The sequence below is a fragment of the Eulemur rufifrons genome, chromosome 30 (genome assembly GCF_041146395.1).
Source record: "Eulemur rufifrons isolate Redbay chromosome 30, OSU_ERuf_1, whole genome shotgun sequence".
NCBI lineage: Eukaryota > Metazoa > Chordata > Mammalia > Primates > Lemuridae > Eulemur > Eulemur rufifrons.
In genome coordinates this window covers 106,997,367-107,023,559 of record NC_091012.1, presented here as the reverse complement: position 1 = coordinate 107,023,559, position 26,193 = coordinate 106,997,367, and the positions used below count along the sequence as shown (strand labels likewise).

At 41.2% G+C, this 26,193-nt stretch overlaps 1 protein-coding gene across 1 annotated transcript in view; it reads left to right on the top strand.

Moving 5' to 3' along the window:
* Positions 1 to 26,193, top strand: part of MAOA (monoamine oxidase A) — a 75,515-nt gene that overhangs the window by 37,841 nt on the left and 11,481 nt on the right. Inside the window, exons 4-9 of the mRNA XM_069464074.1 lie at positions 15,862 to 15,966; positions 16,958 to 17,049; positions 18,853 to 18,994; positions 23,351 to 23,500; positions 23,785 to 23,944; positions 24,806 to 24,902. Coding sequence (XP_069320175.1) covers positions 15,862 to 15,966; positions 16,958 to 17,049; positions 18,853 to 18,994; positions 23,351 to 23,500; positions 23,785 to 23,944; positions 24,806 to 24,902 — 746 coding nt within the window. The remainder of the gene's footprint in view (positions 1 to 15,861; positions 15,967 to 16,957; positions 17,050 to 18,852; positions 18,995 to 23,350; positions 23,501 to 23,784; positions 23,945 to 24,805; positions 24,903 to 26,193) is intronic.

Sequence of the window (26,193 nt, the reverse complement as noted above, 5' to 3'; positions counted from 1 at the left end):
GTATGTGGCACAGTTCACCAGGGGGCTTATTCCGTTCTCTTGTACCCTGAGCCGTAGATCAGGAGGCCCTCTGGCCTTCAGTGAGCACCCGGTTCCTGAACAACCCCCAGGCTGCCTCAGTTAGGCTCAGCAGGCTGAATTCCACAGATGGATTCTATTATTTTTGTTAGAATACTAAGTCTAGAGGTCTAGGGCATGGTTTGGAATTATTGGCCATATTCTTTTTGTTGAATGATTTATGTAAAGTTATTAGTCAAAGTATTGACCAAGATAAGAGTATTTTATTTTATGCCATGATATCCTGCCTGGTTTTAAAAAGAACAAAAAAAAAGGAAAGGATTTAAAGTGCATGTTGATAAGTATTACTAATCTGTATAAGTCAGGGTAGAAGACGAAAAATAGAAATAGGTAAGGACTGGCAAGTGGTTATGGGCCTGTGTTCATGATAAGAAATTCTGTTTTGATGGTAGAAATGAGGTAACACAAGAGAAATTGTTTTACTCTCTAAATTATAAGTAGGTTTCTAAAAGAAGAGAGGCTAAAAATGTTTACATATTTTCAGTTCGATCCACCAAGTATCCGGTGTAAAGATATAGGGAGGTAGCTGGTAAAAAGTAGTTTTTAGTAACTTTCATGCTTTTTTTCCCATTTTGAAAAGACTTCATTTGCTGCTTGTGGGTTCCTAGAGAGCTTAATGACAGAATTACTCTTAAAACCTCGTGCTGTTTAGAGAGCTGGGTCAGCATTAGCCATTTCCTCTCAGAGGCTCCTTTTTCCTAGAAACTCTCAGGGACAATTTCATATTTGGCTTCTAGAATATGAAGTTCCTACTCAGCAGAAGTGACAGCCCAATATGTAGCAAAGTGAGGTCAATTATTAGATATTTTTCCTTCCATTCATTTTTTTCTTTTAAAAAAAATTATGGTAAATACACTGTCATAAAATCGACCATCTTCATTTTTAGGTGTATAGTGTTCATTAAGTAGTGTTCACATTAAGTACATTCACATTATTGTGCTACCATCACTGCCATAGCCACCCATCCACAGGACCCTTTTCATCTTCCTTCCATTCATTTTTAATACAGGCTATTTCACTACAGGAATTGTTTTCTAAGCATTCATTGATAAGTAGTCTAGAGTCACCGTCCCGTGTTGGACTGGCCTTCACTAGTATAGAAAGGGAGTTAGGTCATTCACAAAGGATTTCTCTCACATTCAGGCTGTGGAACTGCAATCACCTCTTCATGTGGGGCCTCGGCATTCGGGTTAATGGCCAAAGGATCCTTGCAGATGGAATGAAACATTACATGAGCAGCTTCCTCCAGAGAAATCACTCAAGTCTCCATAACTGAACTCATTTCGGGTTAGAATGTAGTTGCCCCTTGAAGGTTAAAATCTCCCCCTTCCTCCTTGCTTTCTACTTCCTCCCTGTTTCCTCTTCTGAAACCTTCGTCCCCACCCTAGTGTTCAAACCCACTACCCCAACCAAAAGGCTCCATCATTGATCCTGAATTTTCAAACTTTTGCAGAGTAATGTTCTAACAGTTGAAATCTTGAAAATGCTCTAATGTCCAATGAATCCCATATCTAGTCCATTCTGGGCACTTCCTGAAGAAGGGAAATTCACTTGTCCCATGAGCACATGTTGAACCAGCTAGAAAATCTTTTTTGTCATTGTCGCATTCTGCCACCTAACAGAACTGATGCCTCTATGTAGCCCTGTGTCTCAGGTACAGACTCAAAGCTTTTTCATTTCTGTGTCAAACGCAATGAAGAGATACCTTTTGGAAACCTACTGGGCCTCAGAGTTTTAGTAAATAACAGTTATCCCTGCTGTAGAGATAAGAGAAAGCTGTAAGAATGAGGCTGTTTGGTTCAAGGTCCTACAGAAGTGAAAGAAAGACAGATGTAAAAGCCTAATCAATCACTAACCTTCACAAACACAAAGCTTGAAAGTGAAAAGAGACAAATAGTAGTAATAATGTCAATATTTGATATTTGCGCAGTCCAGTACTATTTTTGTATCACTTAATTTTGGCTTTTGCTTTGTGTTTAAGTTTTATGCAACCAGAAAAAATTCCTGATGGAATCACAGAAAATTTGAGTATTAATTATAGTTCAGTGTAATGAACGCTTGATCCTGAAGGCTGCAGAACTGAGTCCTTTTCATCTAGAAGACTTTTTTAATGTCAGGTTTTTCAAACAAAGGGACGATTACTGAACTAGTTCATTTCCTTTCATTCCCATCGCTCTCCTGTAATTTGTAAAACTCAAATGATACACAGTGAACCTAAGGCTGAGATTTAATTTTGTATGTTTGCCAAAGTACCCAATGGCCTAGTTTCCACAGCCATATCCAGCAGAGAAATGTCTGAAAAATACATCAGGCTTGAAAGACAATGGGAGGAAATTACTGTGGTTCACACTTGCTGACCAGCATCAGTTGATAAAAGTGAGACCCTGGGATATAAATGCAGGTGTAGTCGCTAATCCACGTAATTATTTGAGCATCCACCAGTGGAGTAGTTCTGAGTACCTATGACTTTTCCCAACTGGTAGATTTTAAAAATAAAATGCTGGGAAGATTGTGCTGAGAGTCCGATGGCTCCTGGTCCACCTTCCTTCCCACTCCATGCCATCATCCTATCTTTGCCATCATGGTTGCAGAGCCATCACTTAAGTAACTTTGTCCAGTAGCAGGACAGGGCTACATCCACCCAGTTACTGGGATACACAAGGTGAATGCACTCAGTTAACAGCCTAGCTGCCAAGAAGCTCTGCTTTGCCCTTGGCTCTCTCGACCTGCTCTGACGTCCTTTCTCACTGTACTATATGGTTACAAGGGGGATGGGCCCCGGGCAGAGACTCAGCATGGAGCCCATGATGCATTTGCAGTTTTAGCTAAATGTACAAGCAGTTTCGTTTCATTGTTCCTGTTTGACTCAGTGTTGTGGAATGATGTAGCCTCATGTCCAGAAGGGATACAACTGATAATGTAGTTCCATGTGTAGCATTTGGAAAATAAATATTCTGGTTATCACAGATCGCCTTTCATCCCATGTTTTCCTGTGTTATCTCAGGCCCCTGCCAGTGCCAGCCAGAATGTGAAGAATGCCCGAGTCTTTTCTAAGCAACATTAATCTCAAAAATGTTTTGCAAAAGAGGGTATTTGGTGATAAGATAAATTTTGGAAGTATTCCATATTCTATCCCTATCTTTGAGAGTTAAGATGCCTGTTAACAAATTAGGAATCTTAGAAGGTCTGGCAGTAAAAAAGTGTTTAACATAAACCAGGGTTTCCCAGACTTAAGACCATGGAACCCGTTTTCATACAGCATCCTTAAAGATCACAGTGAGAAATGTTAATGCAGAAAATATTTTTAGAGATTTAGGTTTGCTAAGGAACTGAATCTTGCATCTTTTTTCTGTCCCCTTTAGCACCTTACACTTAGTGCATTCTAATCAATTTGATGATAATATAGATTCTGGCCATTTTGGAAAAGGTTTGTATGTGGAACTGTTATTAAAAATCAGTGCTAAGTTGGCATTCATTAGAAGGGCTTGTCTGAGGTGGGAAAGGGGGGCTATTTGCATAGAAAGTAACTAGACCCTTTCTGGGGCCTGAGGGAGCTAGATGTGATACCAGATGGACTATAAAAGCAAGAATTCCATTCCTCCCTTCATTCCTTCATTTAACAAACTTTTCTTGGATCTCTGCTATTTACAAGTCAGTGTAGGAAATAGAAACACGTGTGAGGCATAGTTCTTAGGTGCGTTGAGACTAGTTGGGAAAGTAAGACATGCACATATTAATGTATCAGTTTAATACAGTATACAGAATGATGGGAGCCATGGGTGATGAACAAGGTTCTCTGGTTCATCAGAGAAAGCAGAAATAGTTTCTGACCTAGCAGCTAGGTGAGAATTACTTGGAATTTGTTGAAAATGTAGATTCCCTGGCCACACACCCCAGATCCGATCAGCTGGGGACCCTTCTAGGACAAACAGGCAGAGGAAGGGGGATTTCCTCTCTCTGCCTCCTCTCTCCCTTCTGGAGTAGGACAGTTTTTCTCCTTCTGCCTTTGGACATCAGACTCCAGGTTCTTTGGCTTTTGGACTCTGACACTTGCACCGTGGCCTCCCAGGAGGGCTCTCGGGACTGACTGAAGGCTACATTTTAGCCCGTACATACAATCTCATAGAGAGTACCCTATGAGTAGTTGATGGAAGATGATAAAAACATAGGCCTGGTTTGCAGAGGATCTCACAGTTGCAGAAGGATCTCACAGTTGCCAACTGGAAGTGGATAGACACTGCATTTCAGCACTACTCAGAGGTGTCCCCTAAAGACAATGGTGAAGGGATATCTTCACAAAGCCAGAACTTCATGTAGCACATCTGCTGTCAATCTAGTGCAAAAGGAGAGATGGATTAGTTTTGCCCTCAAAGCAGACCTGGGAGAATAGATTGTGCCCCCAAAGTAGACCTGGAATCACTTCCCAAATAACCTATCTGAAGAGAAGGGAATAAAAGGTTATAATTAATGAGTTATTACAGTTATGGGCAACTGAGGCTCAATTCTCTTAGGAACCCCCTGAAGAACTGTGGGGAATGTGCCACAAATTTGCCCCACCAAGAACAGGGAAGCTGAAGTATCTTATCCACATTGCCTTTGTGAACACACTGTGCTTCCCTTAAACAGAACAAACTCCTGGTGCCCAGAATAAAGCCCTTAGGCAGAGAAGTAGAAAGACTGAGTTTTAATTGTTTGAAGTGGGCAGCTAGCAGAAGTCTAGGAATATTCTCAGAAGTAGGATGTGAGTCAGGGCATTAATAGCATTTGCTACAGACTGAGGTATGGATTTATACTGATACGTGAGCAGTGACTAGCAGATTGGCTATATAGGTAGGTATTTGGAAAGAACAAAATTAGAAAACTGGTAACAATGAGACTAGGAAAGAAGTATGTGGATGAACCTGTCAGAATGGGCCTATAATATGAAGATATTTGTGTCCCATGTGAATACTGACCATTGGGTATCCACTGCAGAGGAAGTTTTAATAATCAAATATAAGATGATACATTATGTGGATATCAGCCTGTATCAGTCAGGGTTCAATCAGAGAATCAAAAATGCTAAAGGATTTGGGATAGGGATTTGGCCTCACATAATCATGATAGTCTCAGTAAGGCTGTTGTCTTCGTGTCTGATGCTGGAGCTTGAAGTCCCTGTGGAAGTCAGGAAGGGGAAATAGATGTAAAATGGAAGAAGAATAACAATAAGCTAGAACCCACAGCATGAGCTGGAGTTCATGAGGGTGACTGAAACTCTTGGCAGTCCTTATTGCCTCTGACCTTGGTACTGTGGGTGTGTTGCAGAAGCCAGGACCCTTCATCACAGAACTAAATAAACATACCTGGCCTAGGAGTTGGAGAAGCTGAAGGAGGATCCAGAGAAGGGTGGAGCAGTTGCAGGCCCAGCCACTGTATCATGCCATGAGGTTAAACAACAATATGTGTGAGCTACAAAACGGATGGTGCTTCACTTTTGCTCTCCAAATCTCCCATAAGAATCTTTCTTGTGGCTCACCCTAACCATAAATATACAGGGAAGAAAATTCTAGGAAATCTAATTCAGCCTGAACAAGTAGACACATGACAAAGCCATCAGACCATCTCTTTCCACTGTTGCTTGCTCAGTGGGCCCATTTCTTTCCAATATACAATGGGCACACATACAAGTGGCCATAACAGCAAGGATGGAGGCTATGTATAGGCTCAATAACATGACCTTACACTCGCCAAGAATTCCTGGTTTGGTTTTGGCCACTGCCGAGTATCTAACCTGTGAACAAGAGACCAATGCTGAGCTTCCAATGTAACACCATTTCCTGGGGAAACAAGCCTGGTGACAGGTTGATTAGATTGGACACCTTCATCAGGAATATATAGCAATGATCAATATACATACAACAACAAAGCCTCAAATATGTGAAGAAAAACTGAATTAAAAGGAGAGATAGACAATTCAACAATAACAGCTGGACATTTCAATATCCCACTCTCAATAGTGGATTTTCAATAAGTAGGTAGATCAACAAGGAAACAGAACACTTGAACAGCACTATAAATCAACTAATCCTAACAGATACCTCTTGTCTTAGCTCGTGTTGCTATAACAAAATACCATATACTGGGTGGCTTAAATAGCAGACATTTATTTCTCACAGTTCTGGAGGCTGAGAAGTCCAAGATCAAGGTGGCAGAAGATTCAGTTCCTGGTGAGGGCCCTCTTTCTGGCTTGCAGACAGTTGGCTGCCCTCTTGCTCTATCTTCACATCATGGCAAGAGAGAGGAAGCAAGCTCTTTGGCGTCTCTTTTTTTCTTTTTAAGAGATGAGATTTTGCTCGCTCTGGAGAGCTGTGGTGTGATCATAGCTCACTGCAGACTCGAACTCCTGGGCTCAAGCCTCAAATGATACTCCCAACTCAGCCTCCCAAATTTCTAGGATTACAGGCATGGTCCACCATGCCTGGCCCACATCTCTTCTCATAAGGGCACTAATCCTATGATAGGGGCCTCGTTCTCCTGACTTCATCTAAACCTAATTACCTCCCAAAGGCCCTGCCTCCAAATACCATCACATTTGGGATTAGAGCTTCATAATATGAATTTTGGAGGGACATAAACACTCAGTCTGTGACACCGATAGTACTCTGTACCCAATAACAGCAGAATAGACGCTCTTCTCAAGTGTATATGGAACATTTTTCAGGATAGACCATAAGCTAAGCCATAAAACAAGCCTCAATAAATTTAGAAGGATTGAAATCATACAGACTATGTTCTCCAACCATTATGGATTTAAACTAAAAATAAATAACAGAAGGAAATTTGAGAGATTCAAAAATATGTGGAAATTAAACAGCACATTCCTAATTAATCAATGGGCCAAAAAATCACAAAGGAAATTAGAAAATACTTTAAGATGAATAATGAGAACAAAACATACCAAAACTTATGTGATATAGTTAAAGTAGTTCATAGAGGGTAAGGTATAGTATAGTAAATATCTATATTTAAAAAGTAGATCTCAAATCGATTATGCAACCTTCTGCCATAAGAAACTGGGAAAAGTAGAGGAAACTAAACACAAGCCAAGCAGAAGGATATAAATAATAGAGATTAGAGTGAAAATAAATGAAATAGAGACTAGAAAAACAGAGAAAATAAATGAAACCAAAAGTTGGTTCTTTGAAAAGATCAACAAAATCGACAAATCTTTTGCTAGAATGACCAAGATAAAAAGAGAAAAGACTCAAATTATTGCATATATAGTAGTAATATTCATCTAGTGTCAGGCAGGTGGGAATGGAGGGAAGGGGATGGGTATATTCACACCTAATGGGTGCAGTGTGCACCATTTGGGGGATGGACATACTTGAAGCTCTGACCTTGGTGGGTCAAAGGCAATATATGTAACCTAAACATTTGTACCCACGTAATATGCTGAAATAAAAATAAATAAATAATAAGGAATGAGGCCATATGCGGTATTTCATGCCTGTAATCCTAGCTTTGGGAGCCCAAGGTAGGAGGATTGCATGAGGCCAGGAGTTTGAGAGCAGCCTGAGCAAGAGAGAGACCCTGTCTCTATAAAAAATAGAAATATTAGCCTGGTATGGTGGCATATGCCTTTAGTCTCAGCTACTCAAGAGGCTGAGGCCAGAGGATCACTTGAGCCCAGGAGTTTGAAGTTGCAGTGGGCTATGATGATACCACTGCACTCTAGCCCAGGTGACAGAGCAAGATGCTGTCTAAATAAATAAATAAATAAATATGGGACATCAATACTGACATTAGAGAAATAAAAAAGATTATAAATGAATGTGAACAACTATATGTCAGCAAATTAGATCAACTTAGATATAATGGACAAATTCCTAGAAACCAACAAATACCAAAACTATTCAAGAATAAATAGAAAATCAAATAGACCTATAACAAGTAAAGAGATTGAATTAATAATTTAAAATCTTCCCACAAAGACAAGCCCAGGCCCAGATGGCTACATTAGCTAATTCTACCAAATATTTAAAGAATTAATACCAGTTCTTTACAAACTCTGCTAAAAACATAGAAGAGGAAGGAACATTTTTCAGCTCATCGTATGAGGCCAGTATTACCCTGAATGACAAAACCAGTCAAAGACATCACAAAAAAACTACAAAGCAATATCCCTATATATAGATGCAAAAATCCTCAATAAAATACTAGCAAAGCATATCCAGCAATATATTAAAAGGGTTATACACCATGACTAAGTGGTATTTATCCCAGGAATGCAAGGTTGGTTTAACATCCAAAAATCAAGTAACATAATGCACGCTATCAATAGGATTAAAGGACCAATACCATATAATTATCTCAACAGATGCAGTGAAAACATTTGACAAAATTCAACACTCTTTCATGATAAAACCGCTCAAAAAACTAAGAGTAGAAAGAAACTTCCTCAACCTGATGGAGGGCATCTATGATAAATCCATAGCTAACATCATACTCAATGGTAAATGATTGAAAGCTTTTCTTCAAAGATCAGGAACAAGACAAGAACATTCACTCTGTCCACTTCTATTCAACATTGTACTATAGGTTTTATCCAGGGCAGTTAGACAAGAAACAGAAATAAAATAATCCAGATTGGAAAGGAAAAAGTAAAACTATCTGTATTTGCAGATGACATGATCTTATATATAGAAAATCCCAAGAGATTAACTAAAGGAAATTAATAGAACTGTCAAACAAGTTCATCAAGGTTTCAGGATAAAAGATCAATATTCAAAATCAATTTTATTTCTATACAGTAGTAATGACAATCTGAAATGAAATTAAGAAAGTAATTTCATTTATAATAGCATCAAAAAATACAATTTTAGGGATAAATTTAACTAAAGAAGTGTAAGACTTGTATGCTTTATAAAACATCCTTGAAAGAAATTAAAGATGTAAATAAATAGAAGCATTCCATGTTCATGGATCAGAAGACTTAATATTATTAATATAGCAATACTTCCCAAGCTGAACTGCATTGTCAACACAATCCCTTTCAAAATCTCAGCTGGCTGTTTTCATAGAAATTAAAAGCTTGATCCTAAAATTAATAAGCAAATGCAAGAGACCCCTAATAGCCAAAACAATTTTAAAAGAGAAGGACAAATTTGAAGGACTCACACTTCCTGATTTCAAAACTTAATATGAAGCTACAGCAATCAAAACAATGTGGTACTGGTATAAGGATAAACATATAGGTCACTGGAGTAGAGTTTTAAGTTCAGAAATAAACTCTTACATTTATGGTCATTTCATTTTTGACAAGGGTACCAAGACAATTCAGTGTAGAAAGAATAGTCTTTTCATCAAATGGTGTTGGAACAATTGGATTTTCACATGCAAAAGAATAAAGTTGGACCCCTTCCTCACACTATGCACAAACATGAACTTTAAATGGATTTCAGACCTAAAATATAAGAGCTAAAACCATAAAACTCTTAGAAGAAAAAATAGGAGTAAACTTCCATTATCTGAGGTAGTCAATAATTTATTTGATGACACCAAAATCATGAGCAACAGAACAAAAAAAATAGATAAATTGGACTTCATCAAGAAAAAATTTTTAAAGTTTTGTCATTTAGATACCACCAAGAAACTGAAAAGACAACCCACAGGAGAAAATATTTTCAAATCATATATCTCATAAGGGACTTGTATCCAGAATATATAAAAAACTCTTACAACTCAGAAGACAAGCCCATTCAAAAATGGGCAAAAGACTTGAATATACACTTCTCCAAAGAAGATATATTAATACAAACAGCCAGTAAGCATATGAAAAGATGTTCAACATCATTATTCATTAGGGAAAAGCAAGTCAAGACTACAGTGAGATACCACTTCATGCCCACCAGGATGGCTATAATTAAAAAGACAGACAATAACAAGTTTTGTGTAGAATGGGAAGACATTGGAACCCTCATCCATTGCTGGTGGGAATGTAAAATGGTATAGTCACTTTGGAAAATAATTTGGGAGTTCTTCAAAACGGGGTGGTGGAGAACAAAGAGTGACTACTAATGAGTAAGGGTTTCTTCTTGGATGACCAAACTGTTTTCAAATTAGATGTGATGATGGTTGCACACTCTGTGAATAAACCAAAAACCACTGAATTGCACACTTTAAATGAATGAATTATAGGGTATAAGAATGATATGTTAATAAAGCTGTTAAACAACCATTTGTCCTCACAGTATAACATATTTATCTTTTTTCTAACTGCCTATTTCTTCTGAGTTAATGGCATTTCTGAAAGAAAAAAAATATTTTTTAAATGCTGTCAGTAATCTATAATTACCCAAGAGCCTCCAGAAGAACTCGTATGATTTCTATCTTAATTGTTTTGTTTATATTATAATTTCTGTATATAACTAGAATCCCTTTGGAAAGATGGCATAATTCATTTAAAATCCTTCATTCTTGATGCTATGGCATCATTTATATCTGAATTTAATGGTTCTCTTTTTCTAGAGATAGGACTGCACAACTCAGCTGTCCACTGTGCTATGTGGTAGCTGTGCAAGTCTTGATTGTGTCAAGAGAAGCCAGAAACTGAGAATATGATGAAATATTGGGTCATGAGCAAACACACAGGAATATTCTGCCAGCCTTTGAAGTTGCGTGGGAGGTTGTAGATAATTTGGTACTCATAAACATAGAGGGAGTAGAGGAATGAAAAATGCAAACCATAAGACTGTGCAAATATAACAACAACAAACCCAGATGGTGGATGAATTCCCCAAGGAAATGGGAAGTGGGTGAGCAGAGGAAAGGAAAAGGCTGAGGATCAGACCCTGGGGGATTCAGTGGATCAGAGAAGGGAGGGTCTTGGGGAACTCGGGGGAAACTTGGGAGAACCAGCACAATCCAATGGGGTAGTGTCAGATGCGGCCAAGTGCAAATGGGATGGATACATCCTTTCAGATTTGGCTAAAAAGAGCTTGTTGGTGACTTGAGAGAAAAGAGCGTCAGTGGACTTTTCAGGATACAAGTCAGATTTTAGAAAATAAAAAGATATGAAGGAAATGGAGGCATCATTTGAGTGGGACTGTTAAGAGGGTGATAACTGAAAAAGATAGATGTTTCTATGGAGAGTATGAAGGCTTTTTCTATGTAGAGTAGAAGCTACGTATATTTGAAGAGAGCTTGGCTACGTGCATTTGGAAAGAAGAAGAAAAAGCTTTTGTTAACTATTAATACAACACAATACTGCCGTCTTATTTAATTGGTCTCTTTTTTCAGATAATTTCTTTATTTAAAGGATTATTATGCAATATAGAAGATAAATTATCAAAAAACTTATTTTACAGACTTTGTCACAAAACCATGGGACTAGATAGATCCCAAGGAATTCATATGTGCTGGACAGGCATGTTCCTAAAGCAATCCAAAAGATATCTGTTTATTTCAAGATGATTAAAGAAAGAAGTTTGGCAGCTTCCCCAGTAACCTATGATACTCTAATAACACTCACTTCCTTCTGCTTAAATATAAAAGAACAGAGAGATGAAATTCCAGCATACCGATCAGTAAATGCCACTTGCTTACTATTAATATAAACTTGGCTTATCTTATAGGACCAACAATAAAGAATGATGTGGGGGGAATAAACTGTCATCCCCTGGCAATAATCTCCTGTTATTATGAACATTGGTAGATTAAAGATGTAGTTTCTCAAACGGACTTAAGTATTTGGGGCACAATTCCAGGGACATTGTGTTTTACTTGACGTCAACAATTTTTGCTTTATCAAAGACACTGCCCTTTAGAAATTAAAGGCCACTTTGGAAAGGTAGTAAGTTTTTGGAGTTTAGGTACAGAATGAACTTGACCGTTGCTCTAGGGTTTTTATTGCCTTTTATTTTTAAAGATCGGTGGTCATTTGGAAGTGTTCCCAGAGCTCTTGCCTCACACTCTTAGGTCATGAAGGCATTTCTTACTGAGAAGTGGTTTAGGATTGAGAAACTACTGACAGCTTGGTGAAAAAACTATGGAATCACATTTAGGAGACTGAGAGGGTCCCCACTCTCAGCCAGTTTTCTCTCAGCCAAGAGACATCTCAACTACTTTAGGGATTGACACATGCAAAAGTAACCTTAAGTTGTCTAGTCTAGAGGTAGGCCAGGGAAGAAATGAGCCTTCAGGCGCTTGTGAGAAAGGAGGATGTGAATCGTAGGTACCACTTCCCCACATATGTGCATTTCTTTACTAGATGTAGGTTTTCTGTGGAATGGGAACAGAGAAGCCAGAAACTTATGAGAGTGAAACTAATTAATGAAATCCTTTATAACTACTTGGTACATTTGTCAACAGAATAAAAGTGTATGATAAAGGACTGATAACTAGAATCTATTTAGAACTCAGGAAAATCAGCAAGAAAAAAATCAAACAACGCTATCAAAAAGTGGGCAAAGGACATGAATAGAAATTTTTCAAAAGAAGACAGAAGAATGGCTAACAAACATGAAAAAATGCTCAACATCTCTAATCATCAGGGGAATGCAAATCAAAACCACAATGAGGTATCACTTAACTCCAGTGAGAATGGCCTTTATCAAAAAGTCCTAAAACAATAAATGTTGGCATGGATACGGAGAGACAGGAACACTCATACACTGCTGGTGGGACTGCAAACTAGTGCAACCCCTGTGGAAAGCAATATGGAGACACCTTAAACAGATACAAGTAGACCTACCATTTGAGCCAGCAATCCCATTATTGGACATCTACCCAAAAGAACAAAAGACATTCTATAAAAAAGACATCTGCACTCGAATGTTTATAGCAGCACAATTCACTATTGCAAAGATGTGGAAACAACCCAAGTGCCCATCAATACATGAGTGGATTAATAAAATGTGGTATATGTATACCATGGAGTACTACTCAGCTATAAGAAATAATGGTGATATAGCACCTCTTGTGTTATCCTGGATAGAGCTGGAACCCATTCTACTAAGTGAAGTATCCCAAGAATGGAAAAATAAGCACCACATGTACTCACCATCAAATTGGTTTCACTGATCATCACCTAAGAGCACATTTAGGAATAACATTAATCGGGTGTCGGGCAGATGTTGGGGGGGGAGGGGATGGGCATATACATACATGAGTGTGATGTGCACTGTCTAGGGGATGGACACGCTTGAAGCTCTGATTCGACAGGGGGAGGAGGGCAAGGGCAATATATGTAACCTAAACTTTTGTACCCCCATAATATGCTGAAATAAAAAAAAGTGTATGTTATGGGCTCTTTTGATCTTCTAGAATATTCCATGGCTCCCATTCCTAAAAAAATTGCCAGGCCAAATTCTCCTCTCTCCCTGAACTCTTTACTTCTCCTGCCATTTCTGTTTGTTTATCAAGGCTCAGATCACGGGATCTTTGGACCTTGTGTGAAATCATACTCAAGTTGGCAACATTCTGTGAAGAACTTCTTTAGGAATGTAAAACACATTTTGTTGAATTATATGTATAACACTTTTCTTAATGTGTCCAGACTTATTGAGAATACGTTTTTTAATAAAATTTATTTTTCAAAGCAAAGATCAGTTTTGTATTAGACTGTTCCTCGAGTATAAATGCATTTTAGAGGAAAATGGAGATTTTTCCAGATTTCAGTTAAGGGAAGAATTATAACAAGAACCAGCTGTTCTGAAGGCTGCCCCTTAGTTATTGCTTAACCTCAGCCTCTCTCATCTCCACAGCTATTTTTGTGTTCTGTGTAAAATGCCTCTGCTCATTTCTCTCAGAACATGCTTTAGCATTTTCCAAGGTTGGCCATGTTTCCTCAGCAGTCATCATACACCCCTGGAACTTCTTGGTCTCTATTTTTACTCCTTAGAAACAGAAAATATGCATGTGGAAGATTTATAAGTTTCACATTTCAAAGTTCTCTTTCTTTTAGTTGGGAAGGTTAAAATGTCTCTAGAATAAACCTATCTCCACATTCCATCAGCTGTATAGAAGGCAGGAAAGCATATTTTATTAGCAAAGGCTTTGGGAGCAGGAAATTTCTGTTCTACTATTTACTAGTTACTGTCACTGGCCTTTAGTTTCCCCATTTATAAAATGGAAATATTAATAGTGCTTGTCTCCATAGGGTTGGACCAAGTATTACATGAGATAACGTGTGTGAAGAGCTTCAGCCAGTGCCAGGCATAGAGAAAGATCTCAATAAATGTTAGTGATGATGGTGGCAATGACGATAAAGGATTTGGAGTCTCAAAAAGTTGTGTTGCAGCATTACAGCATAGCATTTTCAGATAAATCAGATCACATAATCTGCCAAAGTTATTCAAATTTGCTATGTGAAAGGAAAAATTGCTTCTTTATCACTTAAAGACTGCTATATATTCTTACTCAGTTGGGGGGTGTGCACGTGTGTGTACATGCTTGTTATGTCTTGTGTTCCTACCTTGATGGTCCAGAGTTTTGCTTTAGCCCTTTTTAAAAATCCAGCACAGCTCTTAATATTGTGCAGTACACACAGTAGGCTTTCTTTATAAATAATTTTTTTCAATTAAAAAATCAAATTCTCACACAAAATCGTACTAGTAGAAAAGATTTGGACCTTATGAAGATCTACAAGACATTTATTTTTAAAGTGAAAAGAATTAAATTAGCAAATAAGGCCTTAGAAACTACCTAGACCTGGTATCTTTTCCTAAGGATTCCTTCTGCACTCATCCTTGCTTTTGCTTAGCACAATGCCTGTCACGCAATGAAATGAAGTAAATGGTTGCTAATAATGAGCTATCTTCATGTTAGAAGTCTTGGTGCCAAGCAATAGAAACCAACTTGGGTTAACAAGAGGGAATTTACTGAAAGGATATGAGAGGGCCCACAGAATCGGCATGAGGCTAGAGGACCACGCTTGAGAATGAGCAGAGAGCAGGAGAGCTCTGACAAGTCAGAGGCACGACCCATAGTCATGGTCTTTGTAGCAAGAAACATCTGCTCAATACACTGCCATGGGGAAGGAGAACCCACAGTCTACTTTCTTCTACACTTCGGTGACCCACTTCAGGGTCAGAATCCTCTGGGAGTGTGTGATTGGCCAAGCTCAGAACACAGGGTCACAGCCAGGGGTCGGGGTCAGGGGAAGAGGGAGGAGAGAAAGGATTAACCCATCACCTTCTGTAATGGGAGCTGGTACCTGGGACGCTCCTCCCTACATAGCTATATACAGAGGAAGAGAGGCAGTTTCCCAAAAAGAAACAAGGGTACTATTAGGAAAGGGGAATGGATGCTGGGCAGCCCAAAATGACAAATGCCTATTATTCCAAATTGCTAATACTCTGATTCTTTACATTGGACATAGCCTGTAGTCTAGCCAGTCTTTATTTAGCCTGTGTAGATCTTAAAACAGTCTGAAATATTCCTCTTTGCTATTCTTGTCCTAGATGTGGCCTAAAGACAGTCCTCCATGTCATCAACCTGTTCTCATCTGAGTGGGAACATCCTTCCAAAGAGATTAGATAGGAACTTAGGAGTTGAGAATATTGTAGTAACAGCATTAGATACTAGGATAAGCTACCTTTATTTATTTTTCCAAATAAGTAGAAATAAATTTAAAGCTATTATTTCCTGTAAGTTAAAAACAGCTAACACGGCACCAGGGAAATTTTGCTCATCTTATTAAAATTGGGGCCTGTATAGGTATGCAGTTACTTTGAAAATGGCTGTCTTAGGTTGGTTGGTTCTTAACCTTTTCAAATGATTCCATTTACTTTTATATTACAGGGGAAATCTTACCCATTTCGGGGAGCTTTTCCACCAGTTTGGAATCCCATTGCATATCTGGATTACAACAATCTGTGGCGGACACTGGATAACATGGGGAAGGAGGTAAATTGCATATGACACATTACTGATATTACAGTGGCAACTGTTTAATATCCTTGTGGTGCAGGGAATATTGCTCCAGACATCGATGCATATCATTTCCAATGCACCCAACAACTCTGCAAAATTATCTGCTTGACAGATGGGGAAAATGAGTGCCAAGAAGTTATGTAATTTACCCAAAACCACACAGCAAGGGATTCAAACCCACTCTCTCTGATACTAATGCCTATATGTCTTCAACTCTATACCATTGAGCACTTATAGGACACATTGTTGCCAGGTATCTCTACTTGCAATTGTCTTATCCATACATAATGTCACTTTAGATTGTAAAGGAGAGAAGGATTTGCTGCCCCAAAGTGTTTTTTGTTTGTTTGTTTGAAACAGGGTCTTGCTCTGTTGCCCAGGCTGCAGTGCAGTGGTGTCATCATAACTCACTGCAACCTCAAACTCCTGGGCTCAAGTGATCCTGCTGCCTCAGCCTCCCAAGTAGCTGGGACTACAGATAGATGCCACCACACCCAGTTAATTTTTTATTTTTTTATAGAGATGGGATCTCAGTGTTGCCAGGCTGGTCTCAAACTCCTGGCCTCAAGTGATCCTCCTGCCTTGGCTTCCCAAAGTGGTAGGAGTATAGGCATGAGCCACCATACCTGGCCCTCAAAGTATTTTTACTTAGTCTCAGGCTCTGTAACAGTACTCTCAAACTTGAATTGGGGACATAAAATGGGTGTTAGCTTTCAATAATAATAGTAATAATGACATAAATTTATGCACAGACTTATATGTAATTATTATCATTATTATTATTGTTTTGGCAATAGCATGAAAGCATAGACTCCAAAGAGCTCCCTGCTTTTTCTCTACATACCATTCCAATCACACATTCCAACACAGAGACCTAGAGACTCATTTTCAGAGGTTTTCATGAGGGCCTCTGGGCAGTGGCAGTTACCATCACACTTGAGTGTGGAACCTCCTTTCTCTGCAGATTCCAGCTGATGCACCCTGGCAGGCACCGCATGCTGAGGAATGGGACAGGATGACCATGAAAGAGCTCATCAATAAAATCTGCTGGACAAAGTAAGTAGGCTTGACAATTTAAAATTTACTTTTTATCTTCCCATCCTATCCTTCCAGGAATGAGCCAGAGGGGCAGTGGTGGGGGAGACAGGAAAGGTGGATGTTTTGGGGGGATATCATCCAGGAATTACCTACAGGATTAGTTGTGGGGGGAGAAGGATGGATAATGTTGGGGGAAGATATCTTCCAGGATGACCCATAGGGACAGGAGGGAGACACTCAGAGTGGGTGGTGTGGTGAGATGGTGTCTTCCAGGAATGACCCACACGGTTAGGGAGGAAGAAGGATAGATGATGTGGGGGAATGATATCTTCTAGGATGTCCCACAGGGGCAGGGGGGAAAAAGGGGAGAGTAGATAATTTGGGTGGGCAGTATCTTACAGGAATGTGACAGAAGCACTGGGGGGAGACAGAGACGTGTGGACATTGTGGGAGGGGGATGGCATTATCCCAAAATGACTCAGAGGGGTAGGGGAAAGATAGGAAGTTTGAATGGTGTGACAGAATGGTATCTTCCAGGAATGAGCCACAAAGTAGGTAGGGAGGACAGATAGGAAGGGCGAATGGGGTAGGGGGATGATATCATGCAGGAAGGACCCAGTGGGGTAAGGAAGAGAGAAAACATGAATGGTATGGCAGGATATATCTTCCAGGAATAAGCCAAAAGGGCTGGTGGAGACACAAAGAGTGGATGGTGTGGGCAGATGGTATATTCCAGGATTATCCACAGATTTAGATGACAGGTAGGAAGAGTAGATTGTGTGGAGGAATGACTCACAGGGCCCATGAGGAGATAGGGACTGTTGGATGATGTAGGGAGAATGGTATCTTCCAAGAATGATCCAATGGTCAGCAGTGGGAAGACAGGAAGGGTTCAGTGATTTGGGGAGGTGGGATCTAGGCAGAGAGAACAGGTAGCAGCTTTTGTGAGGGCCTTGAACTAAGAAGGATATTGGCATGTTTCAGCAGCTAAATGGACAGTATGTCTGGACCACAGTGATGACCAGAGGAAGTGGTATAAGGGGAGGTTGAAGGACTGTTGGAGGATATATTGGCCACATTCAAGCTTTAACTTTTCTCTATGGAAAGCCATTAAAGGGTTTTAAGCAGAGGTTTGTTTTTTTTGTTGTTGTTGTTTTTTTTTTTCCAGAATGTTACAGGGGTACAAATGCTTTGGTTACATAATTTGCTTTTGTACAGTTTCAGTTGAAGTTATGAGTGTGTCCATCACCCAGATAGTGTGCATTGTACCTGTTAGGTGTGAATTTACCCATCCCCTCTTCTCCCCTCCTGCCTGCTTGATTTCTGTTAAGTTTTAATGCCATGAATGCATGTAAGTGTTGATCCATTAGTTCTAAGCAGAAGGTTTTTTAAAGACCTCATTGGCTGTCGTGTGAAGAAGGATCCAAGAGGGGATGTAGGATGACCAGCTAGGAGCCACCACGGTTGTAGCCCAGGTGAGGGACCATCGTAGCCTGGACCAGGGTCATGGCAGTGAAGATGGAGAGGAGAGGATGATTGTTAAAACAGATGAGAGCAAATAGCCCTAATGACCTTTATACAGAACCAGGATTAACATATTTGGAGCTAACCCATAAATTCTTAAAAGCAGGAGAAAACTTAGTTTCCTCAAGAGTTAAAAAAATTCATTCCTTCAGAAATTGAGTCCATGAGGTTTTTTTTTACTTCTTTCAATTGCAGTAGAAATACTTTCTAACCACACTAAATCGTGTTTCAAAAACATGAGGTCTTCAGACTCCTGTATGTATTGACACCTGACTTCTACTCTTGTCCTTTGAACAGGACTGCTAGGCAGTTTGCTTCTCTTTTTGTGAATATCAACGTGACCTCTGAGCCCCACGAGGTGTCTGCACTGTGGTTCCTGTGGTATGTGAAGCAATGTGGGGGCACCACTCGGATATTCTCTGTCACCAATGGAGGCCAGGTATGATGTGTCCATTCTGAAACTATAACTTCCTTAGTGACTTTGCCTTCCCCCAGAGCAGTATCTTTAATAATTACTTCAATATTTTGAAACATGAAATGTTTCACATTAGAAATGTGAAATGGTCTGAAAAAAATTTCTCATTTCCTTTTTTCATTCCTGAAAAGAAATTCACAGCTAAAGAATGTTTCATTTTAAATTAATTAGGTTTTAGGAATTAAGTTCCTTCCTTTTAGAGGCAGGTAAAATTAGGCTGTTTATGTAGGAGAAGCTAAATCATGAAAATAAATTAAAATTAAGTTCCAACAAATTCTAATACTTGCAAGATTATTGTACTTAAAGTCATCTCTGTTCCAGACATAAGGCATCTGTCCTATGTGTTTCTCAGAGTTATTTTTTTACATTAACTGTCATAGAATGGAAGTGACTTTTCTTTTTTCTAATTCACACAAATGATTTATGGCCCCTCTTTCAAGAGTAAAGTCTACATTTTGAATTCTAAATTTTTGCTGCCCACTTGCATTTGTGCAGGTTCCATACCACTTCCTTTACTAATGAATGAACTCATTTAGTTGATTGGCTGGACACACAGCAAACCAGTGGTGAAGCTAGAATTTACTGGGAGTAAATTGCTGGGGGTCCTGAGTGAAGTGTTGGACCTTGGGGAGGTTCTGCTAGCCCGGTGTTAGTGGTGTGGGCTCAGTGGTGGGGTCTTGGGGTCCAGGCATAACTCTAGAGTCTTAGGGGTGGAGTTGCAGGCCCAGCAGCGACCCTGGATCTACAGGGGCAGAACCTCAAACTTGGGCACAGCGAGAGCTTCAGAGCTGGCTCTGGGATTTCAGGGGCAGAGTCCCCACCAGTGTGGGGACTGCTCATGCCCAGTCGCGTAGGCAGGGGTTTGTCTCAGTGGCCTAGAGTCCACGTAGGTGGACTGGAGCTGCTGGTTGGCCAGGTTCCCCACACACACCTAGCACCCACTGAGGCAGTTGCCCCAGGCTTCCCAAGTGGTGCCTGTGATGTCTGGGGCTCCTGCTCTGTTCAGCTCCCACACCAGGGTGGAGGCATGTTCAGTTCCCAGTCACAGGGCATGATGTGGGGGAGCATCTGTTCCCTCCCTGGCCTGGAGGGGGTGATGCAAAGGCTACTTCTGGAAGGCTGAGTCCCGAATGGACCCGGCTCCATGCGCCAGAGTCATCAGGACGGCCTCAGTTGTAGAAACTTGGGATTGGCAGGCACCAGCTCTCTGCTGTACCTGCTCTCCGGTGGAATGTCTCTGCACAGACTCTGAGCAGCTCCCTGATCAGCCCAGAGGTCTGCAGTGGAGGAGGGAGAACCCTCACAGATTGAGCTGCCTGTAACTTTTGTTTCTCCCCTAAAAAGCAGTGTCCCCTCAGGTTGCTTCTATCCTGCTGTCTTCACCTCCCCAGCAGTGTAAATTGTATTGGGACCCCCAGCTTAATCTCTGAGATGGTGGATGATGCTTGTGAGTAAGAATCAGCCACGTCCTGTTTGACTGAGTTGGTAGATGCCATGATGAGCTATAGAGTTGTTCTCCCTGTCAGTGGTTGATGATTGCAGGAAAGAGCCAACTGCAGAGATGTTCTTTTGTGCCTAGTCCTTCAGGAGGAGCACTTGAGTGCCCCAGGCTTTGGGAGGGGCCCTGTAGCTCCCAGGGGGTTGTTTGTTCTCCTCCACAGCAGAGGCAGGTGGAGGAACAAGGCTGGGTGTGATTAGCTTGGGCAAGCCTGGAAGACTTTGCAAAGCCTTGGCAGGGCTCAGAGGTTGTTTTCCTAGCCACTAGGAGGAGCCGCTGGAAGGAGCATCGAGGCAGGCTCTCCAAACCGGGTGACTGCTCATGAGGAAGGGGTTATTATTTCCCAACTGGCTCTGCCCCTTTTGCATCACCCCTGTCCTCCAGTGTCTGTTTGCACATGGGCACCTGAACATGCTGCACTCAGATGCTATGGCGCAACAAGCTGGGATCTTCCCTGCCGGGGGGGGGGGGGGGGGGGGGGAGGGCAGGGGGAGAACCTTCCCTAATCCGACAGTGGAGCTTTGAGCCTCAGCAGAGCTCCAAGGTCATTTTGTCAGCTGCTAGGGAAAACCGCTGGGAGGAGGACCCACCCTAGTCCCAACAGTACAGCTTTCCTGTGGGGATGATGGGCACTCCCCCAGATTGCCATGTCTCTGGCCCCCACAGTATTCTCCTGTAAGTTCTGCCCATACGGGCTCCTTCGCTTCCCAATTCCAGCTTCCAAATCTCCCCAGTGTCCCTAGCAACCCGCTGGAGTCTTTGGGGCACGGGATCTAGCCTATGTATCTGACCCACTGGAGTGCATCTCCGGGAAATGCCAGCAGGCAGGGAGCTCCCAGATTGGGCACCCAGGTCCACTGCAGGTCCTGAAGGGGAAAGATGCGGGCCTCAATCTCTGTTGAAAGCTCAGACTGGAGGACATGCCAGCTGGGGAGAGGCAGCCACTTGCCAGATTCTCAGCTCATACTGCTCTCCTGGTTGCAGTGGGTGGGGGTGGGTAGGGGAAGGAAAGAGTCTGAATGGAAGAAAGCCGGCTCCCTGGCCTCTTGGGTCACTCTCCTTGGAGGGGGACCCTGCACGGAATGTCCAAGCTCTGAGATCGTGCAAGTTCTTGCCACAGTTCCATGGTTGCCACAGTTCTCGGGCTCATGGGGATAGAAAAGCTTCCAAATAACTTGGTAGCCTGCTGATTACTGAAGGAGTGTGGGAAAGAGAAAGGGATCCCCTCTTACCCTTTCACTGGGCTCCAAGCTTCTCTGGGTTTGATCCTCACTGGTATCTTTTTTCCTTTTTCCTCTTCCTTCCCTGCTTTGCAGTTTTCCTCCTTGAGGTCTCTGGCAGGTTTTGGTAGTTATTCCTCTGACCTAAACCTGAGCTGTGTCCTTTCTCCCCTCCCTTTTTATCTTAAACCTTTCCTTCCCTCCAGGATGGTCTGGTAAGTGATGTCTCTAGTCAGCCATCGTGCCTTGACAGTGGCACTTTTTAAGTTTCTTTACTTACAGGCAGAAATTCCACATTACTCCTTTTAAACCTGTATTTTACTGTCTGAGGTATCTTGACTCATATTTGATATTTGTATTCTTCATTCAGAGGAGCCAGGATACTTTTTGGAAAGTATAGTTCAGACGATGAATCTTAAACCATTATCACAGTATCTCTATTAACAACTTAGGTTTATCCTGCAATAATTTAATTCAACAAATAGTTCATGGTCTTCCTACCACACTAAAATTCAAAGTGACTCTTGGAAAACATAAGTCAGATTATAAGTTAAATGGTACTAGTTTCTTGAGCAAGGACAAATCATGAATTTAGGTCTGAATCACTATGGAAATATTTTTAGAAAGAACTTCAGTGGTGTCATTAAAACATAGCCAGTTATAAAAGTACAAAACTCAATGTGGCTGCTCATGCAAAGTGTTCTGGAGGAGCATGAGTAAGGTACCTAGTTGTCAAGTGGTGAGCTGTGCCTCAATCTACCACTGTGTATTTCTAACCATTCAAAGAATCTTCTACAACAGGCTAAAAATAGTCCCCTGGTTCTTACCAAATGTATTGTGTTAAAGACTTACCTCCTTAGGTTAAGCTGGAAGCATCTCCATGGTGATTGTAGCAGATGGCAGTGGGCAGAACACTCCTGGTCTTATAAGGGCTGCTCGAGAGAACTATTTAGCAGTATCTAAAGGAACAAGCAGGTGCTTAGCCGTCACTTCACTGCTTCCACCTCAAAACTTCCCAACAGTTTTGCAAAAAGTCTCTCAAGGTCTGAGATTCAGATTCTTAGGATATCCTTTGGTGATGACTGGTAGGACATGGCTACCCCTAAGAGCGCCCTGAGCATGTTCTCTTAGAGTGACGTTGTCTATAATATGGCACCATATGCATCCTTACCTGCTTGGACAGCCCCAGCTTAGGACTGTGAGGATCAAGGGGAGTTAGAAACCGCATTTCTCAGGCTAAGTGCAGCACCCTCCTCTTTCTAGGGCTCCCTCCATGCCCTGCACTCTTGGGCATTTGAAGCCCACAGACTTGCTGATATTCCCATTTGGGCAGGGCAGCAGTGACATAGGGGGGAGTATTTCTTCTGGTTTTGTGATTTTATAAACTAGTAACAGCTTTGCACTGTTGGAGGCTGTGCAGAAAATGATCATTGAGGTGTCTTGGCATCCTCTGCCTCTGTCCTAACAAGTTCTTCTGACAGTTAGGTGTGCAGAGGGTAGAGGTGTGGCCTGTGACTTTCTCAAGGTTTTCTAATTAGTAGCAAATAAAATTTTTCTTCTTTGGGCTTTTATAATGTTTCCTTTCCTGCCTACCTCCTGTAGGAACGGAAGTTCGTAGGTGGCTCTGGTCAAGTGAGTGAACGGATGATGGACCTCCTTGGGGACCGAGTAAAGCTGAAACGTCCTGTCACCTATGTTGACCAATCAAGTGACAACATCATTGTAGAGACGTTGAATCGTGAACTTTATGAGGTAACTCAGTTTAGTCAAAAGGAGCATATGGTAAATAGGCCTTGTGTCGTCTGCAGCTTCTAACCAGGTATAATCCAGCAGTGGCATAATTAATGCTGGCATCTTTCTGCCTCACTCTTCAAAATCACCAGCCCTGGTTGACCTACCTAGTTCTGTTTTGTTGCCTCATTTTGTATGTTCTTACTGCTCAATGTTATTTAAAAAATGGTAAAGATGATTTTTCACACCCCCTGCAAAGCCTGCAGCTCACATTTGAGGTGATATTTTGCTTGTATGTGTTTTAGTGCAGATACGTAATTACTGCAATCCCTCCGATCTTGACTTCCAAGATTCACTTTAGACCAGAGCTTCCACCAGAGAGAAACCAGTTAATTCAGCGTCTTCCAATGGGGGCTATCATTAAATGCATGATGTATTACAAGGAGGCCTTTTGGAAGAAAAAGGGTAAGTTGCTCTTATTTATGTTTAAACTGTATTATGTGAAGAAACCACACTCTTTTAGGAATATTGAATAGAAGGCACTGAACAGACAAAGTGCTTTCAAATTGATAGAGGAAGGATCAGAAATCTTGATCTGTTGATTTTCTCATAGCCCCTGGCAACATGAAATGGTGCCAAGAGCACTTGTTGGTAATGGGAGGGAAGAAAGAGATCACATCAGTTGCATGGCCACCATTGCCTTGGCTCCTGGCACTTGCTCTGCTGCTTACTGTTCATGAGCAGAGTGAGGCCAAGGAGCACCATGGAAAGAACATTGCATCAAAGTCACTCATTCGTGGACTTGACTTGTTTACTGGCATCAGTCTATAAGCATAAAATGGTGACAGTAAAACCCACTTGTCAGGGAGTTGTGAGGATTAAATGAGGCAGGGTGTGGGACTTAGAAGGCTGCCTGGAGATGGTGACTACTGTTGATAAGCCTCCTGCTTATACTCACAGGATTCCCTCCCACCATTTCTTCCATGGTTTGCTAGGGCTGATTCCATCCAACACATTCTCTCTTTCTCCATGTATTCCAGAATCCAGGGCTATCGTACCATTTTTGCCATGCATTAGTTGGTCCTAAGTCCTTTATGTAAAGGTGATAGAGATGGGTCATTTTCTGTATGTGGGTGAATAGACATTCTTGTATAGTCAGTGTGTATATTTAACAAGAAATAGCTTGTAGGGTTGGGGCAAAGACCAAGAGTTTAAGATTTGCCTTCCTCTTAGCAAAATAGTTTATATATATTTTATATACATGTGTGTGTCTCTGATGAAGTAATTGATGAAAATCAATCTCCTATTGCTTTTCTCCTGGTTAAGACTACTGTGGCTGCATGATCATCGAAGATGAAGAATCTCCGATTTCAATAACTTTGGATGACACCAAGCCAGATGGATCACTGCCCGCCATCATGGGGTAAGAAGCTGGCCGTTCTGTGTTTTCCAAGTTGTGTTGATGTACTGGTGTGGATGCTGGCAAAGTATATTGCTTTGGAATTGAGCTCAGACAATGATGAATATCCCTACAAAAATATATCATATTTCTATGTATTAAAGTATTATAATAATGTTTTCTCTGTGGCACAAGAACACTGGGAAACTTTACTAAAATTGACATCAGTTTGAACTTGTGCCCATGTATTTCTTTCTCCCATAAAGCTTACATGTTGAGGATGGAGTGAAAAAAGCAGCTAGATAGGTGGTATGGTAGCCAGCCTTGCCTAGAGGCAGAATGTTCACAACCATCCTGGAATGAGAACTAGCTGCTTTATCCTGTAAAATCTTCCAAATTCAGGGTTTCTGGGCTTGATCCTTTTCTCCATTCCAGACAATCTGCTACATAGTAAATATTAGTTGTTACCCTGAGATATAAGATGGCTGACCCATCAGGAGGCACTGTTCAGAGTTAAGCCAGGCCTCAAGTGGACGGCATGGCACTTTTTCTGGTCGGTAACTCTACATTTATCCTTCACCAGTGGTGCTTCACTTACTCGGAAGTGTGCAGATGGTCTGTCTGGGCTGTGGTTTTGTTTAGGGAGCCCATCCCTGCACACAACTGTCTTGCCTGTTGGGAACTAGAAGTCCAGAGAAGGAAGTGGGGTCTCCAAAAAGTAATTGCCAAGGAGTGCCACAACTCCCAGTTGCCTGCCTTTTGGCCTCCATCAAAAGCTATACAAATAGAAAGTTATGTATTCTACCACACTGTAACAAAAGAATGCAGCTTCAATAGCAGTCAAATAACTCTTAGAGACCAGTGGTTTCCCCTTCACCTCTGGGAAATGCATACCTCCTGTTGAAGAGAGAAGTGAGCTCACGTCATCGTGTCATGGAAGGAAAATTACAAAGACAAAGGGAGCCAGACCCATGTCCAGGGAGACTTAGAAAGCAGGCTGTGGTTTCTTCGAGAAAGCAGGTCCTGGTTACTGATGAGACATTTTGTAACCACTTCTTTGGTTGTAAAATATAAGACATAGCACCAGCTTCCCTAAGAAGGGCATATGCTTACCACATAATGACCATCGGAGCAACACATCCTCTTCATCTCTAACCCCATCAGGCAGGAAAGGATAGAGATTATTTTGGCAGTTTGACATCACCTTCTTTCTGTATGTCACAGAGAAGCAGGATGTTGGGGTACAGGTTTCAGGAGAATGTCAGTTAAGATCAATCCAACTATGGATGGGAGAACACTGATATAATTCTTGCCC